The 17,211-nt window shown below is 39.6% G+C and overlaps 2 protein-coding genes across 2 annotated transcripts; both read left to right on the forward strand.

Moving 5' to 3' along the window:
• The first annotated feature begins 690 nt into the window (after positions 1–690).
• Positions 691–11,527, forward strand: LOC119028702 (cathepsin G-like). The gene is made up of 6 exons (XM_037114949.1): positions 691–2,022; positions 2,177–2,327; positions 2,525–2,657; positions 2,832–3,056; positions 3,159–3,852; positions 11,501–11,527. The coding sequence occupies exons 1-5, from the start codon at positions 1,965–1,967 to the stop codon at positions 3,348–3,350; spliced, it is 759 nt and encodes a 252-aa protein (XP_036970844.1). The 5' UTR covers positions 691–1,964; the 3' UTR covers positions 3,351–3,852; positions 11,501–11,527.
• Positions 6,953–11,960, forward strand: LOC119028793 (granzyme B(G,H)-like). Its single transcript, XM_037115060.1, has 5 exons — positions 6,953–9,519; positions 9,716–9,872; positions 10,055–10,187; positions 10,394–10,618; positions 10,723–11,960. Exons 1-5 carry the CDS (start codon positions 9,462–9,464, stop codon positions 10,900–10,902), a joined length of 753 nt encoding a protein of 250 aa, XP_036970955.1. The 5' UTR covers positions 6,953–9,461; the 3' UTR covers positions 10,903–11,960.
• Positions 11,961–17,211: the final 5,251 nt, after the last annotated feature.

Consider the following 17,211-nt stretch of genomic DNA (forward strand, 5'->3'; position numbering starts at 1 on the left):
TGATACTCACCAGAGTAGTTATACAGTAGCTAGCTGGCTCTGTGGATCTCCATATAATCCCTGACTCCTGAAATGTAGCAGGAACAAAAAGCAATAACCAATGAAAACAGACAGTTATTGAAAATATCATGATTGCTACCTGTAGGCCTTATTATATAGATTTTCATTATAAGCCCCATGAAAGACTGTCTGTTGACTTTGTTCTCATTGCTATCCCTTACGTTACCTCCTTGAGATAATCCACCTGCATCTCCACATTCCACCTAAAAGCAGATTACAGTCTTTCCAGAAAAATGCAGAGTTTTTTTGTGATTGTTGCAGGCAAAAATCCTTGATTATAGGATTATAGGATTGTCAATATTTGGGGCATAGATATTACGCATTATTTTTGGAAAGGTTTTCATGTGACCCGAAATCATTAAGTATCTGCCATAATGGTCTGCTGTCCTACAGTCAAGGCGAAAAGTAACGTTTTTGCGAAAAAGAATAGCAACCCCTCTCGCCCTACGAGTGAAAGGTGCTTGAAAAACCTGAGAAATCCAATTTGCACTGGGACACCAGTTTCCAGAAAGCATTCCATGGGAGTAATGTTAAGCTGTTATTAATGCTGCTATGTGCAATATTGTCAGGTACTGACACTAACCCTGAGAAAAAGCCGACCTGGCATGCATCTAAAAAAAAAAAAAAAAAAAAAAAAAAATACAAAAGACAATACTGTTGGATCTGACACAATCGGTGCATATCACATAGCTTAGGTAGAAGCTCATTAGAAACTTAACTAACTGCAGTCTGTTTAACATTTCAGGTTTCATTTAGTTTGAGAATTATTTCGTTTAAAGCTTAGATATGCACTGATTTATGACATGACAAAAGTAGAACAACGTGTTTTAAACAATATTTTACCGAATTAACTTCAGGGATTATTGTAGATATATGCTTTTTCTGGGTTCAGGTTCATGTACCATCTTTTTGAACAATAAACTTGCCCGTCACGGTGGTCCCTCAATAGGCTGACTACCTGTAATAGTCAGTCACTTTGCCATCACATTATCCTTGTGGATCAGTTATATCTACTTATGTTCAGTGGTAAATTTAGATTTGTTATAACAGAGCTCATAGCTATTGTGGGAGTATATGGAGCGTTTTAACATTATAATACAGTAGAAAAACAACATCTTGTTTTACATTTTATTACATTTCTATTCTTTTATTAACAATATTTAACTAAAGGCCACCATGTTCTCTGGCATGTGACAGGCCTCGAAGTAAAACCTCAAAGGAGTTTCATAGTTCAGGAAATGGAAAAAGTGACTATATTAATCTTACCCTCTACTGATCGCGAACAAGATAAGCGATGCAGCACCATTTCAAACGGATGTTTTCAATGAATACACTGAAACATGAGATGCAGATTTTTTTAAAAATGGCTGTCACATTTCTCTTCCACTTTTGTGTGACAAGCTCACTAATAGCTTTAGCAATATATCTGCCAGTCAAGCACAATGACTGCGCACAGGCAGGCAGGTGTGTTCGTAGCCAGCAGGTTCAAATCCATTCATATAAGCTGAATGAGATGATTCTATGTGCTTATCAAAAGCTCTTCAACAGCCATGTGTACATGATTTTTATTTTATTCGTCAGAGCCTTTGATTTATTGATTGTTGCCAGGACATTAAGAGATTTTCAATGACAAAATTGCTTCAAGAAAACTTACCAACAACAGATTTAGTTAAACACCGTCAACAGAATTTACGAATAGCACTATGAAAATCAAATTTGTATCATGCTCTGGAGTTGATAGAGATGTGGAGGTGTTTAAACCCACATCATTTACATGAATTGATGACATGCGCTGATGACTGAAAACAGACTAACTGCCTCATGCATGGAAGCATATAAGAACTGATGTTGTCAGTGAGGTGCGCCACAGCTCTTCAGTAGTTCGACTGAAGCGCAACCTCACCATGTTCAGCCACTGTGAACTGGTGCTACTCATACTTGCGCTGACTCTTGATCGTCAAGGTAAGTTTTTTCATGGCGTTACTTTACTGTTTCACACAGGTTATAGCAGAATATTCAACATTCATTACTGTGAGACATGCAGAGTACAAAGATAACAGGGTTTGTTTTAGTTTCTTTGGTTTAAATGTGTATGATGCATCCCTTTTTTTCTCAGTTCATACGGTCATCGGAGGCAAAGAGGCTGTGCCGCATAGCAGGCCATACATGGTGATTCTGGAGAGGAAAAAGGGGAATGACAGAAAAACCTGTGACGGCTTCCTTCTGAACGAAGAGTTTGTGTTGACTGCAGCCCATTGCAAGGCCGAGTGAGTTTAACTCAGTTACGTTGATCTACTTGGAATAAGACAACTTTGATGCATGGCTTGAGACCTCAATTGAAAACACACCAACAATTAATTCCCTAATTGTCAAATAACCCTATAAATAAATTGTATTCTATGAAAACAATGCTGTGGACAAAAACTCCTTGATAACCTTCTTGTGCTTCATTTAATCATTCCAGGTCCTACAAAGTCTGGCTGGGAGTTGACAATGTCCATAACCAAAATGGGGTAAAGCATGTGTCTGTGGAACAAGCATTTCCACATGAAAACTACAGTCAGCTGACTTACCTCAATAACATAATGCTTCTTCAGGTAAAAGGAAGAAAAAAACAATTATTTGGTTTGGCCTTTTTTTTCCCTTTCTTTTGATTTTCATTATTCCATTTCCAAATGCATTATTGAACACATTAAACAATGAATACCAGAATCCTGTAGAAATTACAGTTGTACCTTGTATATGTATATTTATCTCTTTGTGTCCTCAAGTTGAGCTCCAAGGTGAAGTTCAACAAAAATGTGAAAGGCATCGCTCTTGCAGACGAAGGTGACTCTCCGCCAAATTCATGTCTAGTCTCTGGCTGGGGAAAAACTTCTGACGCCAATGAATATGGGTCTGATGTTCTCATGGAAGTCAATGTAACACTCGTTGACGATGAGCAGTGTGCTGAGAGGAACTGGTACTGCTCTGTGGGAGAAACTGGGCCGGGCCAAGTATGTACATTTTTGTAACATATGGACAAAACAAACATTGGTCAACAATGACAAATGATTCACTATTGAAGCCCTCACTGCATATTGTGTATGTACCTCCAGGGAGACTCTGGTAGTCCACTGGTCTGCGAGGATGGAAAGGCATACGGAGTGGTGTCCTTCAAGATCAAATTAAACAAAACAGATGACCAGCCTATCTATGTCTTCACAAAGATTCCTGACTACAGAAGCTGGATCATTTCCATGATCGAGCATCATGGGAAAAAACATTCAAATTTATGCACATTATACTGAAGCTGAACTGTTCATTTTCAGACTAAATCCAAAGCAATTAGTCTGTCAGACCAAAGTCGGGACTTCACACAGACGTCACAATAACATGATTATTACAAATGATGTTTGGAATGTTAAAAAAAAAAAAAAAAAAATTAAAACATGAATTTGATTTGCTTTTAATCAGAACATTATAAATACACTATAAATAGTATAGTAATAGTACATTTAAATGTAGATTTGATGCTGTAAATTAGGTTCTATATATGTTAAACTAGATGCTTTCTGTCCTCCTGCTCTTAAATCCAACATTACTTTACACTTCGTATATCTTCTTCTTGACTTGACAAAATGAGAACACAGGATCCTCTAAATTTGTATCGTAGCATCTTTTTTAAATGATAAACTGCTGTTTGTCTCGCCATGTTCTCTCAGTGCCTCTGTTCATTCCTGTTTGAGCATGAATTAAAATCACACACAAAAGACAACACTGCCTCCTTGTGATGAAACTGTATTGATGCAGGTTCACTTTTCACAAACTTTCATCTGCCTTTTTATAAGCTCTAAACTTTAAGGCAATGATAAGTGTTATTACTTGTGTGAGGGAGACACTGGGGAATTCAAACGGATTACTCTGACTACATGAGAATATAAAAACCCTTTTTATTTAACAGTTCTCTAGGTTGCAACCCCATATTATACCTCAATTAATATTGGTGTTTTACACATCTACACTGATGGTATTACATTAATTTGTACCCACATTGTGAGATTCTCTATTTCATGTGTTTTATATTCCTGGTACAGGTCTGATTTTAATTAAGGTAAAATGATTAAACACATTATTTGCATCCGTAGGTAACAGTGATGCACCTTAGTCTTTTGGTTGGGTACGTTGAACCCTTTTGTCAACACGATATCTCAAATAATATAATAATGGTTTTAAGTAGCTTTGTGCTTTTGGTGTATTAATGTTCACATCAGGAAGAAGCCTTTTACATTTTGTTACTTTGACTTTTGCGCCACCGTCAGGCCATTTCCATTACTTACATGATTTTAATTATGGCTGTATTATTAAACACACTACAGGCAGCATGTACTCCATATGTATACTGTAGATATATTTACATACACTATATTACCAAAAGTATTCGCTCACCTGCCTTTACTCATTCTATGAACTGAAGTGCCATCCCATTCCTAACTCATAGAATTCAATATGATGTCGGTCCACCTTTTGCAGCTATTACAGCTTCAACTCTTCTGGGAAGACTGTCCACAAGGTTGAGGAGAGTGTTTATAGGAATTTTTGACCATTCTTCCAAAAGCGCATTGGTGAGGTCACACACTGATGTTGGTCGAGAAGGCCTGGCTCTCAGTCTCCGCTCTAATTCATCCCAAAGGTGTTCTATCGGGTTCAGGTCAGGACTCTGTGCAGGCCAGTCAAGTTCATCCACACCAGACTCTGTCATCCACGTCTTTATGGACCTTGCTTTGTGCACTGGTGCACAGTCATGTTGGAAGAGGAAGGGGCCCGCTCCAAACTGTTCCCACAAGGTTGGGAGCATGGAATTGTCCAAAATGTTTTGGTATCCTGAAGCATTCAATGTTCCTTTCACTGGAACTAAGGGGCCAAGCCCAGCTCCTGAAAAACAACCCCATACCATAATTCCTCCTCCACCAAATTTCACAGTTGGCACAATGCAATCTGAAATGTACCGTTCTCCTGGCAACCTCCAAACCCAGACTCGTCCATCAGATTGCCAGATGGAAAAGCGTGATTCATCACTCCAGAGAACGCGTCTCCACTGCTCTAGAGGCCATGGAAACCCATTCCATGAAGCTCTCTGCGTACTGTACTTGGGCTAATCTGAAGGTCACATGAAGTTTGTAGCTCTCTAGCAATTGACTGTGCAGAAAGTCGGCGACCTCTTTGCACTATGCGCTTCAGCATCCGCTGACCCCTCTCCGTCACTTTACGTGGCCTACCACTTCGTGGCTGAGTTGCTGTTGTTCCCAAACGCTTCCATTTTGTTATAATAGAGCTGACAGTTGACTGTGGAATATTTAGGAGCGAGGAAATTTCACGACTGGATTTGTTGCACAAGTGGCATCCTATGACAGTTCCACGCTGGAATTCACTGAGCTCCTGAGAGCGGCCCATTCTTTCACAAATGTCTTGTTTCACAGTCTGCATGCCTGAGTGCTTGAATTTATACACCTGGGGCCAGGCCAAGTGATTAGAACACCTGATTCTGATCATTTGAATGGGTGAGCGAATACTTTTGGTAATATAGTGTATATAATAATAATACATGCTATATGACCATTTGGAGAGTTTTGCTAAATAAAAAGGTAATATTTCTTATGAACTGGAGGCAAGGCCAAGCCAAGCAATGAACTGTTAAAAACTTTTAAAAAGGTAAAACACAGACATGAAGGACAATATAAGCATGCTTCTGATTCTATTAAGGGTAACTTTTGAACTTCTACAACTAAGTTAAATTAAACACTGCAGCATCCTATTCCTACTACATTTTGTATTGTAGTGGATTTAAGGGGATGTTGAACATTTATCCCACTAATGAACGAGGGTAAGTGCTTTTAGAGTTTCCATAAACTGTCGTAACAAAGCATGGTGAGGACTTTTCACATTTCAGCATAGCTGGACATTAACAGTGCAAACACTACAACAACCTACTTAAGTTACATTACTGATACTCACCAGGGTGGTTATACAGCAACAAGCTGGCTCTGTGGATCTCAATACCATCCCCAACTCCTGAAATGACTGTCTGTTGACATTGTTCTCATTGCTATCCCTTAAGATGATCCACCTGCATTTCCACCTTCCACCTACAGCAGATAAGCCTTTTTCCTGCCACATGTTTTCATTATTAAGTCCTACACAGTGTAGCTAACAGCTAATATTCCTCCGTCACTATAATGTTGATGTTAGCTTATATAAACAAAGGCAGTAAACGTTATGGTCAACATCTTTAGCCCTGGCTACTTTGTGCCAACTTTAATCATGAAACAATTATAGTAGTGCATTTTTCAGCCCTACAAAGTGTGGTTAAAAGCTATGCTAACTTTCTTCTGTGTTTTTTTGTAGTTAAGTAAGAAAAGGGAATGGGATCCGATATGCCTTGCGAACATATATAACTGAAAGTAAGCCCTCAAAGAACACGAGACAAAGGGATTTACTGTTGCTTAACAAAAAGGAAATGGTTCACGATAGTAATCAATACTTCCTGATGATTAAAAACGAGATAAACACCGCAACACAATTTCACACGACTGTGAGCGACCAACACTTTTGATAAACAAGAAAACAGAGTACGTGGGAATCAGAGGCTGCTCTACTTATAGTAAATATCCAGCACAGATAGCGATAGATACTCTACTCTGGAGTTTGGAGAGTGGTGTATTCAATGAAATCATCTTTCCAAAACTAAAAACATGATAGCAGACATGTAAGGAATAGATTCAACTGTTGGATCTTCTCCAATGTTAACAGCAAAGGGTAGCATGCCCAGCTAACTAGCTAACTACCAATAATAGTAACCAGAATGATTTCCTAAGGAATGGGCTGTGTCATTGTTTATATATTTTATTTTTAGTTTTTTCAAAACAGATAAAGTAGGCATACAAAAAAAAAACAACCTCTAAACCAAATACAGACAGGTGCATGACTGCCAGAGTATCAGTCATGTTGCAAAGTCAGTTTGACTCGGAGTAAAGACATAGCAGCAAGAGTTACAATTCAAACAACCAAGTCTAATCTAGCATAACAACAATGGTTACCACACCCTCAGGAAGTAGTTTTGTGCATTCCCTTTATCAAAACCAATATGTTCCATCTTGGCAATAGAAAGGCAGTGAGTTTGGTTTTGGAGTTATGCAGTATGTATAGGACCTTAAATTGAATTAATCTGTATCTAGAACTAATACAGCAACTCTGTATTCTGGACAAGCCCTCCTCCCACAGTTCGTCTGACACAGGGGCTGAAAGTGAAGTGATGACCAACTAGTTTGTAGGGAAGCTGCTCTCTCCCAGTGCTACTGAAAAGAGTGGCACTGGGAGATATTCAATTTTGAATCAGAGTGGGGAGATATCAGGCTGGTCGCTATCAGGAATGCCCCACCGCCAGAAAGTGAGAGCTGTCGCATTCGCAGCCCACTAATAGTGCTTAAATACTGGAAGGCTGAGGCCTCCCCTACTCACACGCTTCTCCAAATGGGCTTTGGAAATACGGGGGTTTATCTGCCCCAGACAAATGAAAGGATAATTGAATCCAGTCCTGAGCTTAGCCCTTAACTTGTCTACCATTGCCATCACATTACACTTGTGGATCTACTTAAGTTCAGTGGTAAATTTATATTTGTTATAACAGAGCTCATAGCTATTGTAGAAGTATTTGGGGTGTTTTAACATTATAATACAGAGGAAAAACATCTTGTTTTACATTCAATTACATTTCTATTCGTTCAATAATGATATTTAACTAAAGCCCCCGTTCACTCATCCCTGTTTTACTTGCCAGTCCAATACACTAATTTGCATACGTTAACTGAATGTTTTTTAGTATGATGAAGAAGAGAACGGCACACAATGTTCTCTGACCTGTGACAGGCCTTGAAAGTAAAACCTCAAAGAAGTTTCATAGCTCAGGAAATGGAGATAGTGACTATATTAATCTTACCCTCTACTGATCGCGAACAAGATAAGCGATGCAGCACCATTTCAAACGGATGTTTTCAATGAACACCTTGAAACATGAGATGCAGAGTGCTCTGGAATCAGAGAACACTTAACAATGTTTTTCCAATGAATTAAAATGGACGACAGAACCTTCCTTTTTAAAATGGAATAGACTTTGATTGAAAAGCACCAAGAATGGAGGACTGAAAGTTTAAGCACTGTGAAAAACCCTTACAATGAAAACGAGGGGCTACTGTTAGATCACACAGACTTAGCACATACACAGTAAGGCTAATAATCTCATGACTTGACAAAACTAGGATAATGTTTCCTTTGGGACTGTGTGACCTCAGAGAGACCTCGGCCCAGTAGCTCCTGAAGCCCAGCAGGGATATTTGTGTTAGTGGCTAGTTTGCTACATTCTACAAGCTCCCATAGACTTTTCAGTTTAATAAAACATAAATAATCATTCTGTTAAATGCAACAATCATAAAGACACAAGCACAACAACTGTCACCAACATGCATCAGTCCAAAAAGGCTTCCTTGTGTCACAGTTACTACTGACAGGGCTGTGCTTTGTGCTACCATTAGCTGCTGAACAAGCCCATTTCTACTGTAACAGCTCTGTTTTTTGGCTCAAGGGCTGTGTGCTTTGTGCTTCTGGATCAGCAGCTGAACACCAGTCGTTCACTAGTTCTGTGGCAGGGGATGGTGCGTGTGCTTTATGCTTCTGAGTTAGCGAAATGCTGAACAACAGGCTCAAGGGCTGTGTACAGTCATCGCTACCCATATCCAGCATTACCTCATGTCTCACATTTAAGAAGTCCTAACATGGTCATCTTGAGTGTGAACACTGAACAAGGCTATCGCTTGTACTCGCCGCAGTCACATTTGTCTTCCACTTTTCTGTGACAAGCTCACTAATAGCTTTAGCAATATATCTGCCAGTCACACACAATGACTGTCAAACAGGCAGGCAGGTGTGTTCATAGCCAGCAGGTTCAAATCCATTCATATAAGTTGAATGAGATGATTCAATGTGCTTATCAAAAGCTCTTCAACAGCCACGTGTACATGATTTTTATTTTATTCGTCAGAGCCTTTGATTTATTGATTGTTGTTGGGACGTTAAGAGATTTTTAATAACACAATTGCTTCAAGAATAACTTACCAACCACAGATTTAGTTAAACACTGTCAACAGAATTTTATGAATAGTGCTATGAAAATCAAATTTGTATTATGCTCTGGAGTTGATAGAGATGTGGAGGTGTTTAAACCCACATCATTTACATGAATTGATCACATGCACTGATGACTGAAAACACTTCCTTTTCTGCCTCATGCTTAGAAGCATATAAGAACTGATGTTGTCAGTGAGGTGCGCCACAGCTCTTCAGTAGTTCGGCTGGAGCGCAACCTCACCATGTTCAGCCACTGTGAACTGGTGCTACTGATACTTGCGCTGACTCTTGATCGCCAAGGTAAGTTTTGTTTTTTCATGGTGTTATTTTACTGTTTCACACAGGTTATAGTATGCATTTTAAAGAAAACCAAGTACATGGGGAATATTCCACATACAGGACTTTGAGACATGCAGTTTACAAAGATAACAAGGTTTGTTTTAGTTTCTTTGGTCTCTTTAGTTTAAACGTGTATGAAGCATCCTTTTTTTCTCAGTTCACACGGGGGAAATCATCGGAGGCAAAGAGGCTGTGCCGCATAGCAGGCCATACATGGTGATTCTGGAGAGGAAAATGGGGAAAGACACAAAAACGTGTGACGGCTTCCTTCTGAATGAGGAGTTTGTGTTGACTGCAGCCCATTGCAAGGCCGAGTGAGTTTAACTCATTTATGCTGATCTACTCGGAGAACCATGACTTGAGACTTAAATTCAAAATATGCCAACAATTGATTCCTCATCCTCAAATAAGTCTTTAAATTAATTGTATTCTATGAAAACAATGCTGTGACAAATATTCCTTGATAACCTTCTTGCACTTCATTCAATCATTCCAGGTCCTACAAAGTCTTGCTGGGAGTTCACAATTACCATAACCAAAGTGGGGTACAGCATGTGTCTGTGGAACAAGCATTTCCACATGAAAACTACAGTCAACTAGCTTACCTCAATGACATAATGCTTCTTAAGGTAAAAGAAAAATACATAATATACATATTTCCATTATTCTATTTCCAAATGCATTATTGAACACAATAAACAATGAATACTAGAATCCTGTGCAGATTACAATTATACCTTGTGTGTGTGTGTGTGTGTGTGTGTATTTATTTATGTATTATATATACAGGTTATATATTTATGTTTATATTTATATTTATCTCTCTGTCCTCAAGTTGAGCTCCAAGGCGAAGTTCAACAAAAATGTGAAAGGCATTGCTCTCGCAGATGAAGGTGACTCTCTGCCAAAATCATGTCTAGTCACTGGCTGGGGAAAAACTTCTGACGACAATGAATATGGGTCTGATGTTCTCATGGAAGTCAATGTAACACTCTACGAAGATAAGCAGTGTGCTGAGAGTAACTGGTACTGCTCTGAGGGAATAAATGGACCGGACAGAGTACGTACATTTTTGTAGCATACCATGGACAAAACAAACATTGGTCAACAATGATAAATGATTACTGTTGAAGCCCTCACTGCATATTGTGTATGTACCTCCAGGGAGACTCTGGTGGTCCACTGGTCTGCGAGGATGGAAAGGCATACGGAGTGGTGTCCTTCAAGTCCAAATCACAAGAAAGAGATGACCAGCCTATCTATGTCTTCACAAAGATTCCTGACTACAGAAGCTGGATCAATTCAACGATTGAACATCATGGGAAAAAAGTAACGACTGACTGATCAAATCACAATTTATGAATCTGAATTTGTGTCGCATACGACTGAAGCTTAACTGTGAATCCCAGCAATTACACTGTCAGACCAAAGTTGGGACTTCAAAGACGTCACAAAGATAAAAAGATTTGTTTTATTTGGGAAGTTAAAAAAATTGAAAATACAAATGTGATTTGCTTTTAATTAGAACCGAGACCTATTTTGACTTTTAATGGTATAGCTGATTTAATTCTGCTACTAAAACTTTGTCAATAAAAAACTTTATATTACAAATAGGCTTATATAGTATGGCTAGAAATCAGACGAATCAGAAATGGAGATTTGATGCTGTTTATTAGGTTCGATATATGTTTAACTAGATGCTTTCTGTCCTCCTGCTCTTAAATCCAACATTACTTTACACTTTGTGTATCTTCTTCTTGACTTGACAAAATGAGAACACAGGATCCTCTAAGTTTGTATCGTGGCATCTTTGTTAAATGATAAACTGCTGCTTGTCTCGCCATGTTCTCTCAGTGCCTCTGTTCATTCCTGTTTGAGCATGAATTAAAATCACACACAAAAGACAACACTGCCTCCTTGTGATGAAACTGTATTGATACAGGTTCACTTTTCACTTCTTGAAACTTTCATCTGCCTTTTTATAAGCTCCAAACTTGAAAGCAATGATAAGTATTATCACGTGTGTGGAGGAGAGACAGGGGAATTCAAACTGATTACTCTGACTACATGGGAATATAAAAACCCTTTTTCTTTAACAGTTCTCTAGGTTGCAACCCCATATTATACCTCAATCAACACTGATGGTATTACATTAATTTGTACCCATTTTTTTGCATCCATAGGTAACAGTGATGCACCTTAGTCTTTTGGTTGGGTACATTACAACACTTTTGTTAACACGATATCTCAAATAATATAATAATGGTTTTAAGTAGCTTTGAGCTTTTGGTGTATTAATGTTCACATCAGGAAGAAGCCTTTTACATTTTGTTACTTTGACTTTTGCGCCACCGTCAGGCCATTTCCATTACTTACATGATTTTAATTATGGCTGTATTATTAAACACAATACAGGCAGCATGTACTCTATATGTACACTGCAGATATATTTACATATATAACAATAATAATAATAATAATAATAATAATAATAATAATAATAATAAATGCTATAAAACCATTTGGAGAGTTTTGCTAAATAAAAAGGTAATATTTCTTATGAACTGGAAGCAAGGCCAAGCCAAGCAATGAAGCATCCACTACGACCCCAAGATATAGCTCTTCTAATGGCTACTTGATACTGGCCCTACAGTCTTCTGCCCTGAAACTTACTTCCAAACTTTTATTGAGCTGTTTTCAAGGCCCTTAAAATAACTAGTGGTGCTGCATGCCCATATTTCAAGCACCAAAATGCCCAACTCATGGTTTTTCACTCAGGAGGGCCTTCAGCATAACCAGAATATATCATACTGATTCAAGAGTGAGAGTCATCCAAATCCACACATCAGTATAGACAGCAATACACTTTAAATATAGACAGCCTGCTGAGCCCAGTTTCATTGCCTGCTAACCTGGATCTGATGCACATCATGGCAGCACTCCCCTCCAGCATTCCCCGCTATTTACTGTGGCTACAGTTAACAGTAGTAGCTATTAGTAAGGGTTCCATCAGGAAACTCACAGACTTGAGGCAGAGCAGCAGAAAACGGTTTCTCAAAGTTGGTGTGCGAAACAATGCAATTTCCGTGTATGATCATATCCAGGTTACAGGGTTCAAGAACAGGTATTTGAGTGAGACAGATAGGGGAAACTCTCCCTACTACAAGTCAGTGTCCCATCATAGAAGATTTTGAATCTGTTCGAAGGACAATGTAAGCATGCTTCTGACTCTATTAACTGTAACTTTTGAACTTCTACAACTAAGTTAAATTAAACACTGGAGCATCCTTTTCCTACCATATTTTGTAATGTAGTGGATTTAAAGGGATGTTGAACATTTATCCCACTAATGAACGAGGGTAAGTGCTTTTAGAGTTTCCAGAAACTGTCGTAACAAAGCATGGTGAGGACTTTTCACATTTCAGCATAGCTGCACATTAACAGTGCAAATGCTACAACAACCTACTTAGGTTACATTACTGATACTCACCAGGGTGGTTATACAGCAGCTAGCTGGCTCTGTGGATCTCCATACAATCCCTGACTCCTGAAATGTAGCAAAAACAAAAAGCAATAACCAATGAAAACAGACAGTTATTGAAAATATCATGATTGCATCCTGTAGGCCTCTTTATACAGATATTCATTATAAGCCCCATGAAAGACTGTCTGTTGACACTGTTCTCATTGCTATCCCTTAAGTTACCTTCTTGAGATGATCCACCTGCATATCCACCTTCCACCTACAGCAGATTAGCATTTTTCCTGCAACATGTTTTCGTCATAAAGCCTTACACAGTGTAGCTAACAGCTTTGCTAATATTCCTCCATCACTGTCATGTTGATGTTAGCTTGTATTACTGAAGGCAGTGAAAGTCACGTTTAACATCTTTAGCCCTGGCTACATTATGCTAACTTCAATCGTGAAAACAAGTAGTTTTAGCAGCTAATAGCAAACTGTTAAGCCCAATTTTTAACATGCATTTTCATCCCTACAGTGTGGCTAACAATTATGCTAATATTCCTCGGTCACTACAATGTTGATGTTAGCTTATATTAATGAGGCAGTGGAAGTTGTGTTTAACATATTTAGCCCTGGCTACATTATGCTAACTTAAACATGAAAACAAGCAGTCGTAGCAGCTAACGTAGTTAACTGTTAGCTGTTAACAGCTACATTGTTTTGAGCTAATAAAGAAACTTCTATGTTGGTAATGCTGTAGCTAACCAAACAGCCAAGAATATTCTGGCTACTCCAGCTGGTAAAAATCAAGCTAAAGCGAGACTGTCATTTCAGTATTAGTGCTAATGTTACCTTCATCAAGCTAATCCTGCAGTGTGGACAGCTGGGAACAACTACTGGTAAGAGCTCCACCGTGGTTTAATGAGAGCTACTCAGCTCAGTCACAGTTCATTAAATATAGCACCACTGAAAAACAGCAGGGGGGGGTTCAGATATTTTTGATTTGGGGCACAGGTGGAGCTAATATTATCAACGGTGGCTCTGTTCCATTTCAGTGTCCTGGTAGGCCAAGGCTTTGCCACCGAGCCTGCATGAAAACGCCTGGGCCCTGGAGATGACTCACCTGATACAGAGTACAGACATCACTTCTTTGGTTTTTTTTTGTTTTTTTGTTTTTTTTGTTTTGTTTTGTTTTTTTGTAACAACTGTGTTAATCCTGCTATAACATGTAAAAAGGCCTGGAGACATAATCAGTAGTAGAATGTAACATTGTACAGTACAAACACTCTTGTATTTGTAAGGTGGATGGTTGTACTTGTACTGCATTACACTTCAGGGGTAAATTACTCAAGAAATTAATTGCACACTTGCAACTTTTACCTTTCAGATTAAGAGCAGACATGTAAAATGTTATTATCAGTTAATAAAATAAAGTACATCATACATAAATATACCCAACATTAAGACGAATAGTTGAAATTATAAGTATATTGAAATTATACAGATATTTACTTGCAGCCTATATATACATTTTTTTTGCTACTTTTAATCAAGTAAACTGTACAAACACTCCTTCCACCACAAGTAATCGATGGTTTGTAATGCACTATTTCCTCAAATCTTTTCCTTAAACGTCAATAAATACTTCAAATTTGTTTTTAGTTGTAAACATACTCCTGCTATTCTACCTGAGTCCACCAGGTGACAGCACTGGATCTTGATAAAATTCCCTGCAGGGGCCTTTGTTGTTGCATAAAAAGTTGCTGCACACTTTTCTGAACTTTAGGCTCGAAGGAAACTAGACACACAACTCGACACATTGCATATTCAGTGGTGCCTCAGCCAGGTGCAGCACAGATTATACAGTATGTGTAAAATAAATGATTTAGAGCTGAATGACAAACAAGTTCTAATCATTAGCCAAGTCTGACTGGTAATGAGGATAAAGTCACTACAAAGACAGCTAAGGTTTATTGTTAACTACAAACACACGTGCAGGCTGCTGGGCAGAGAACACACAGATTTGTGCAACATGCTGTTTTAAAACTTGCAAAAATTCTGGGCCGTCTCTGAATCAAACACACTTTGCTGGAGGCAATTGAGATTAGAAAGTAAAGACCACAGTCGGGGTTAAAAATAGAAGCAGATACTGCTGCAGTAAGCACTCTAACTTCTGAACTACCCTTTTTTTCTACCTCGGCGCCTCCTACACACCAACACACCAGTGCACCTCTCGGCTTCCTGTGCAACACCACAGTTTTCCATTGTGGTGGAGTTCGGCCTGTCGAGCCTCGCTGACAGATTTAGTCAGGTGAGCGCCTGCAACTCAGATCTGAAGAGGTATTTAGTAAGAATGCCTAACGCTGAAGAAAACGTCTGAGAGGGGAACGCTTTAATGTTGAGCCGCGCGCACCTGTTGATTTAATGAGTCAGTTATTTTTCACTGGGGAACTGTCTGTCAAAGAAGCAATCAGACGTTGTGTGTTGCACGCTTTCATCTTTGACTATACATCTTTGACTATGTTTTCTGCTTTTGCCATGTCATTTGTGTAATTGTTACTGATGTGACAGGAGGGGGCACTCTAGGCACACCTATTGCTGGCTCCCTTCCTGCAAGTTGGAGTCTGGACCAGCGCCTCTTCTGCTCTAGCTTCATTGACTGCAGCCTGCAAGTGCTGCGTCCTGCTCTTGACTCTGTATTTGATGTCGATTGCTCTTCTGGGGGCCACGGCTATGCCCCCCCCCCACACACACACACAGACACACACACACACACTCCACGGATGATATGGTGCTCCAGCAGTCGAGCGTGACAGCTTTGTTTATCTCACATGATTATTTAACTATGATTTATTTGTTGCTGCTTGTTTGAATACCAACTGAATCCCAGAGGTAACACAATTCTACCCACATGAGCTGTTTTTGATTTATTTCCACTGGACATCTGTATCGCGAGGATGACGCGAAGTCTTGAACTGGAAGATAATGATGCAAAAAAAAAAAAAAGCTGCCCGTGTGCCTTTAAGAGGCGAGATCACATTGTTATTCTGGGTTTGTCCACAGGCCGACTGTGGAGGTGGACAGATAGTGGTTCTGAGGGTGGTGTGTGTGTGTGGGGGGGGGAGAGAGAAGGTGTGTGGGAGGGGCGAGTGTAGGAGTCTCCTAATATGAGTCTCCAGGGATCAGTATGGATTAGAAAGAGAGGGAGAGAGAGAGACACTGCGATGTGGATGAGATGTCCTTTGGATGCATCCTGTGTTTTTTTTTTTTACAGCCACGTCCAAGGAGGCAGAGATTGATCCCGTGCTCCCCTATTCTCAGAATGGCGTTGCGGGGCTGAACACTCAAGGCCAAGCCGCCCATTAACGAGCCAATAATTTGTGTCATTATGTGAAGACTGCAGCTGGTGCCACTGATACACTGCTTCTCACATGTCAGGTCTGAAGACTGAAAGGACTCTTATAGCGCCTGCTCATTATGAAGCCGGCCTCTCATCCCCGCTCCCATCCTTTGTCTCGGAACTGTGCGTGGCAGAAAAGGCTTGGCCTGGATAGCTTATTTGTTTCCTCCCCGGCTCCCTTTTTCTTTTTTTTCTTCTTCTTTTTTTTTTTCAAACGCAGCATGCTCAATATAAAATCAATGTATTAAGTGTTCTCGAGTATGCAGAGTGACGTGCCGCCATTCCCACTCTTTGCCTTTGGCTGTGATTACAGCTAATTTGAATGATTGAAATGCTTCCATAGTGGAGCTGGAGTGAGTGAAGTGAAGGGCTCACACAGATGAAGGGGGAGGAGGCGAGAAAGGCTTGGCTCTACTCCAGGTGGAGGAGGTGAGTCATTCTCCACACAGATAGACAGTCTATCAGTGTGTGTGTGCGTGTATGTGCGTGTGTGTCTGTGTGTGTGTGTGCGTGCGTGCGTGTTGCCCAAATTGTTGTTGAGAGAATGAAACAGAGCTGTGAGCAATGGGGAGATAAAGAATGAATACCACTGTATACATTGTGCGTCTGTGTGTGTGTTTGTTCTCTGTGGTTTTGCGCACAGATTACAGTGGATATCTCCGGTTAATCTGTGCATCCTGCAGATGAATAGCGACTGAATCTATGGTCTTTAGGCCGTCTGACTCCAATTCCCAAGGTGGGCGTATGATTCACGCGGCTCAGAATCAAACAAAATAAGGGCAAACGAGAG

The sequence above is a fragment of the Acanthopagrus latus genome, chromosome 11 (genome assembly GCF_904848185.1).
Source record: "Acanthopagrus latus isolate v.2019 chromosome 11, fAcaLat1.1, whole genome shotgun sequence".
NCBI lineage: Eukaryota > Metazoa > Chordata > Actinopteri > Spariformes > Sparidae > Acanthopagrus > Acanthopagrus latus.

Coding starts and splice junctions, on each gene's coding strand:
- LOC119028702 (XM_037114949.1), top strand. CDS start 1,965: ATGTTCAGCCACTGTGAACTGGTGCTACTCATACTTGCGCTGACTCTT. Junction 2,328..2,524: donor GCAGCCCATTGCAAGGCCGA/GTGAGTTTAACT, acceptor TAATCATTCCAG/GTCCTACAAAGTCTGGCTGG. Junction 3,057..3,158: donor GAGAAACTGGGCCGGGCCAA/GTATGTACATTT, acceptor ATGTACCTCCAG/GGAGACTCTGGTAGTCCACT.
- LOC119028793 (XM_037115060.1), top strand. CDS start 9,462: ATGTTCAGCCACTGTGAACTGGTGCTACTGATACTTGCGCTGACTCTT. Junction 10,188..10,393: donor ATGACATAATGCTTCTTAAG/GTAAAAGAAAAA, acceptor TCTGTCCTCAAG/TTGAGCTCCAAGGCGAAGTT. Junction 10,619..10,722: donor GAATAAATGGACCGGACAGA/GTACGTACATTT, acceptor ATGTACCTCCAG/GGAGACTCTGGTGGTCCACT.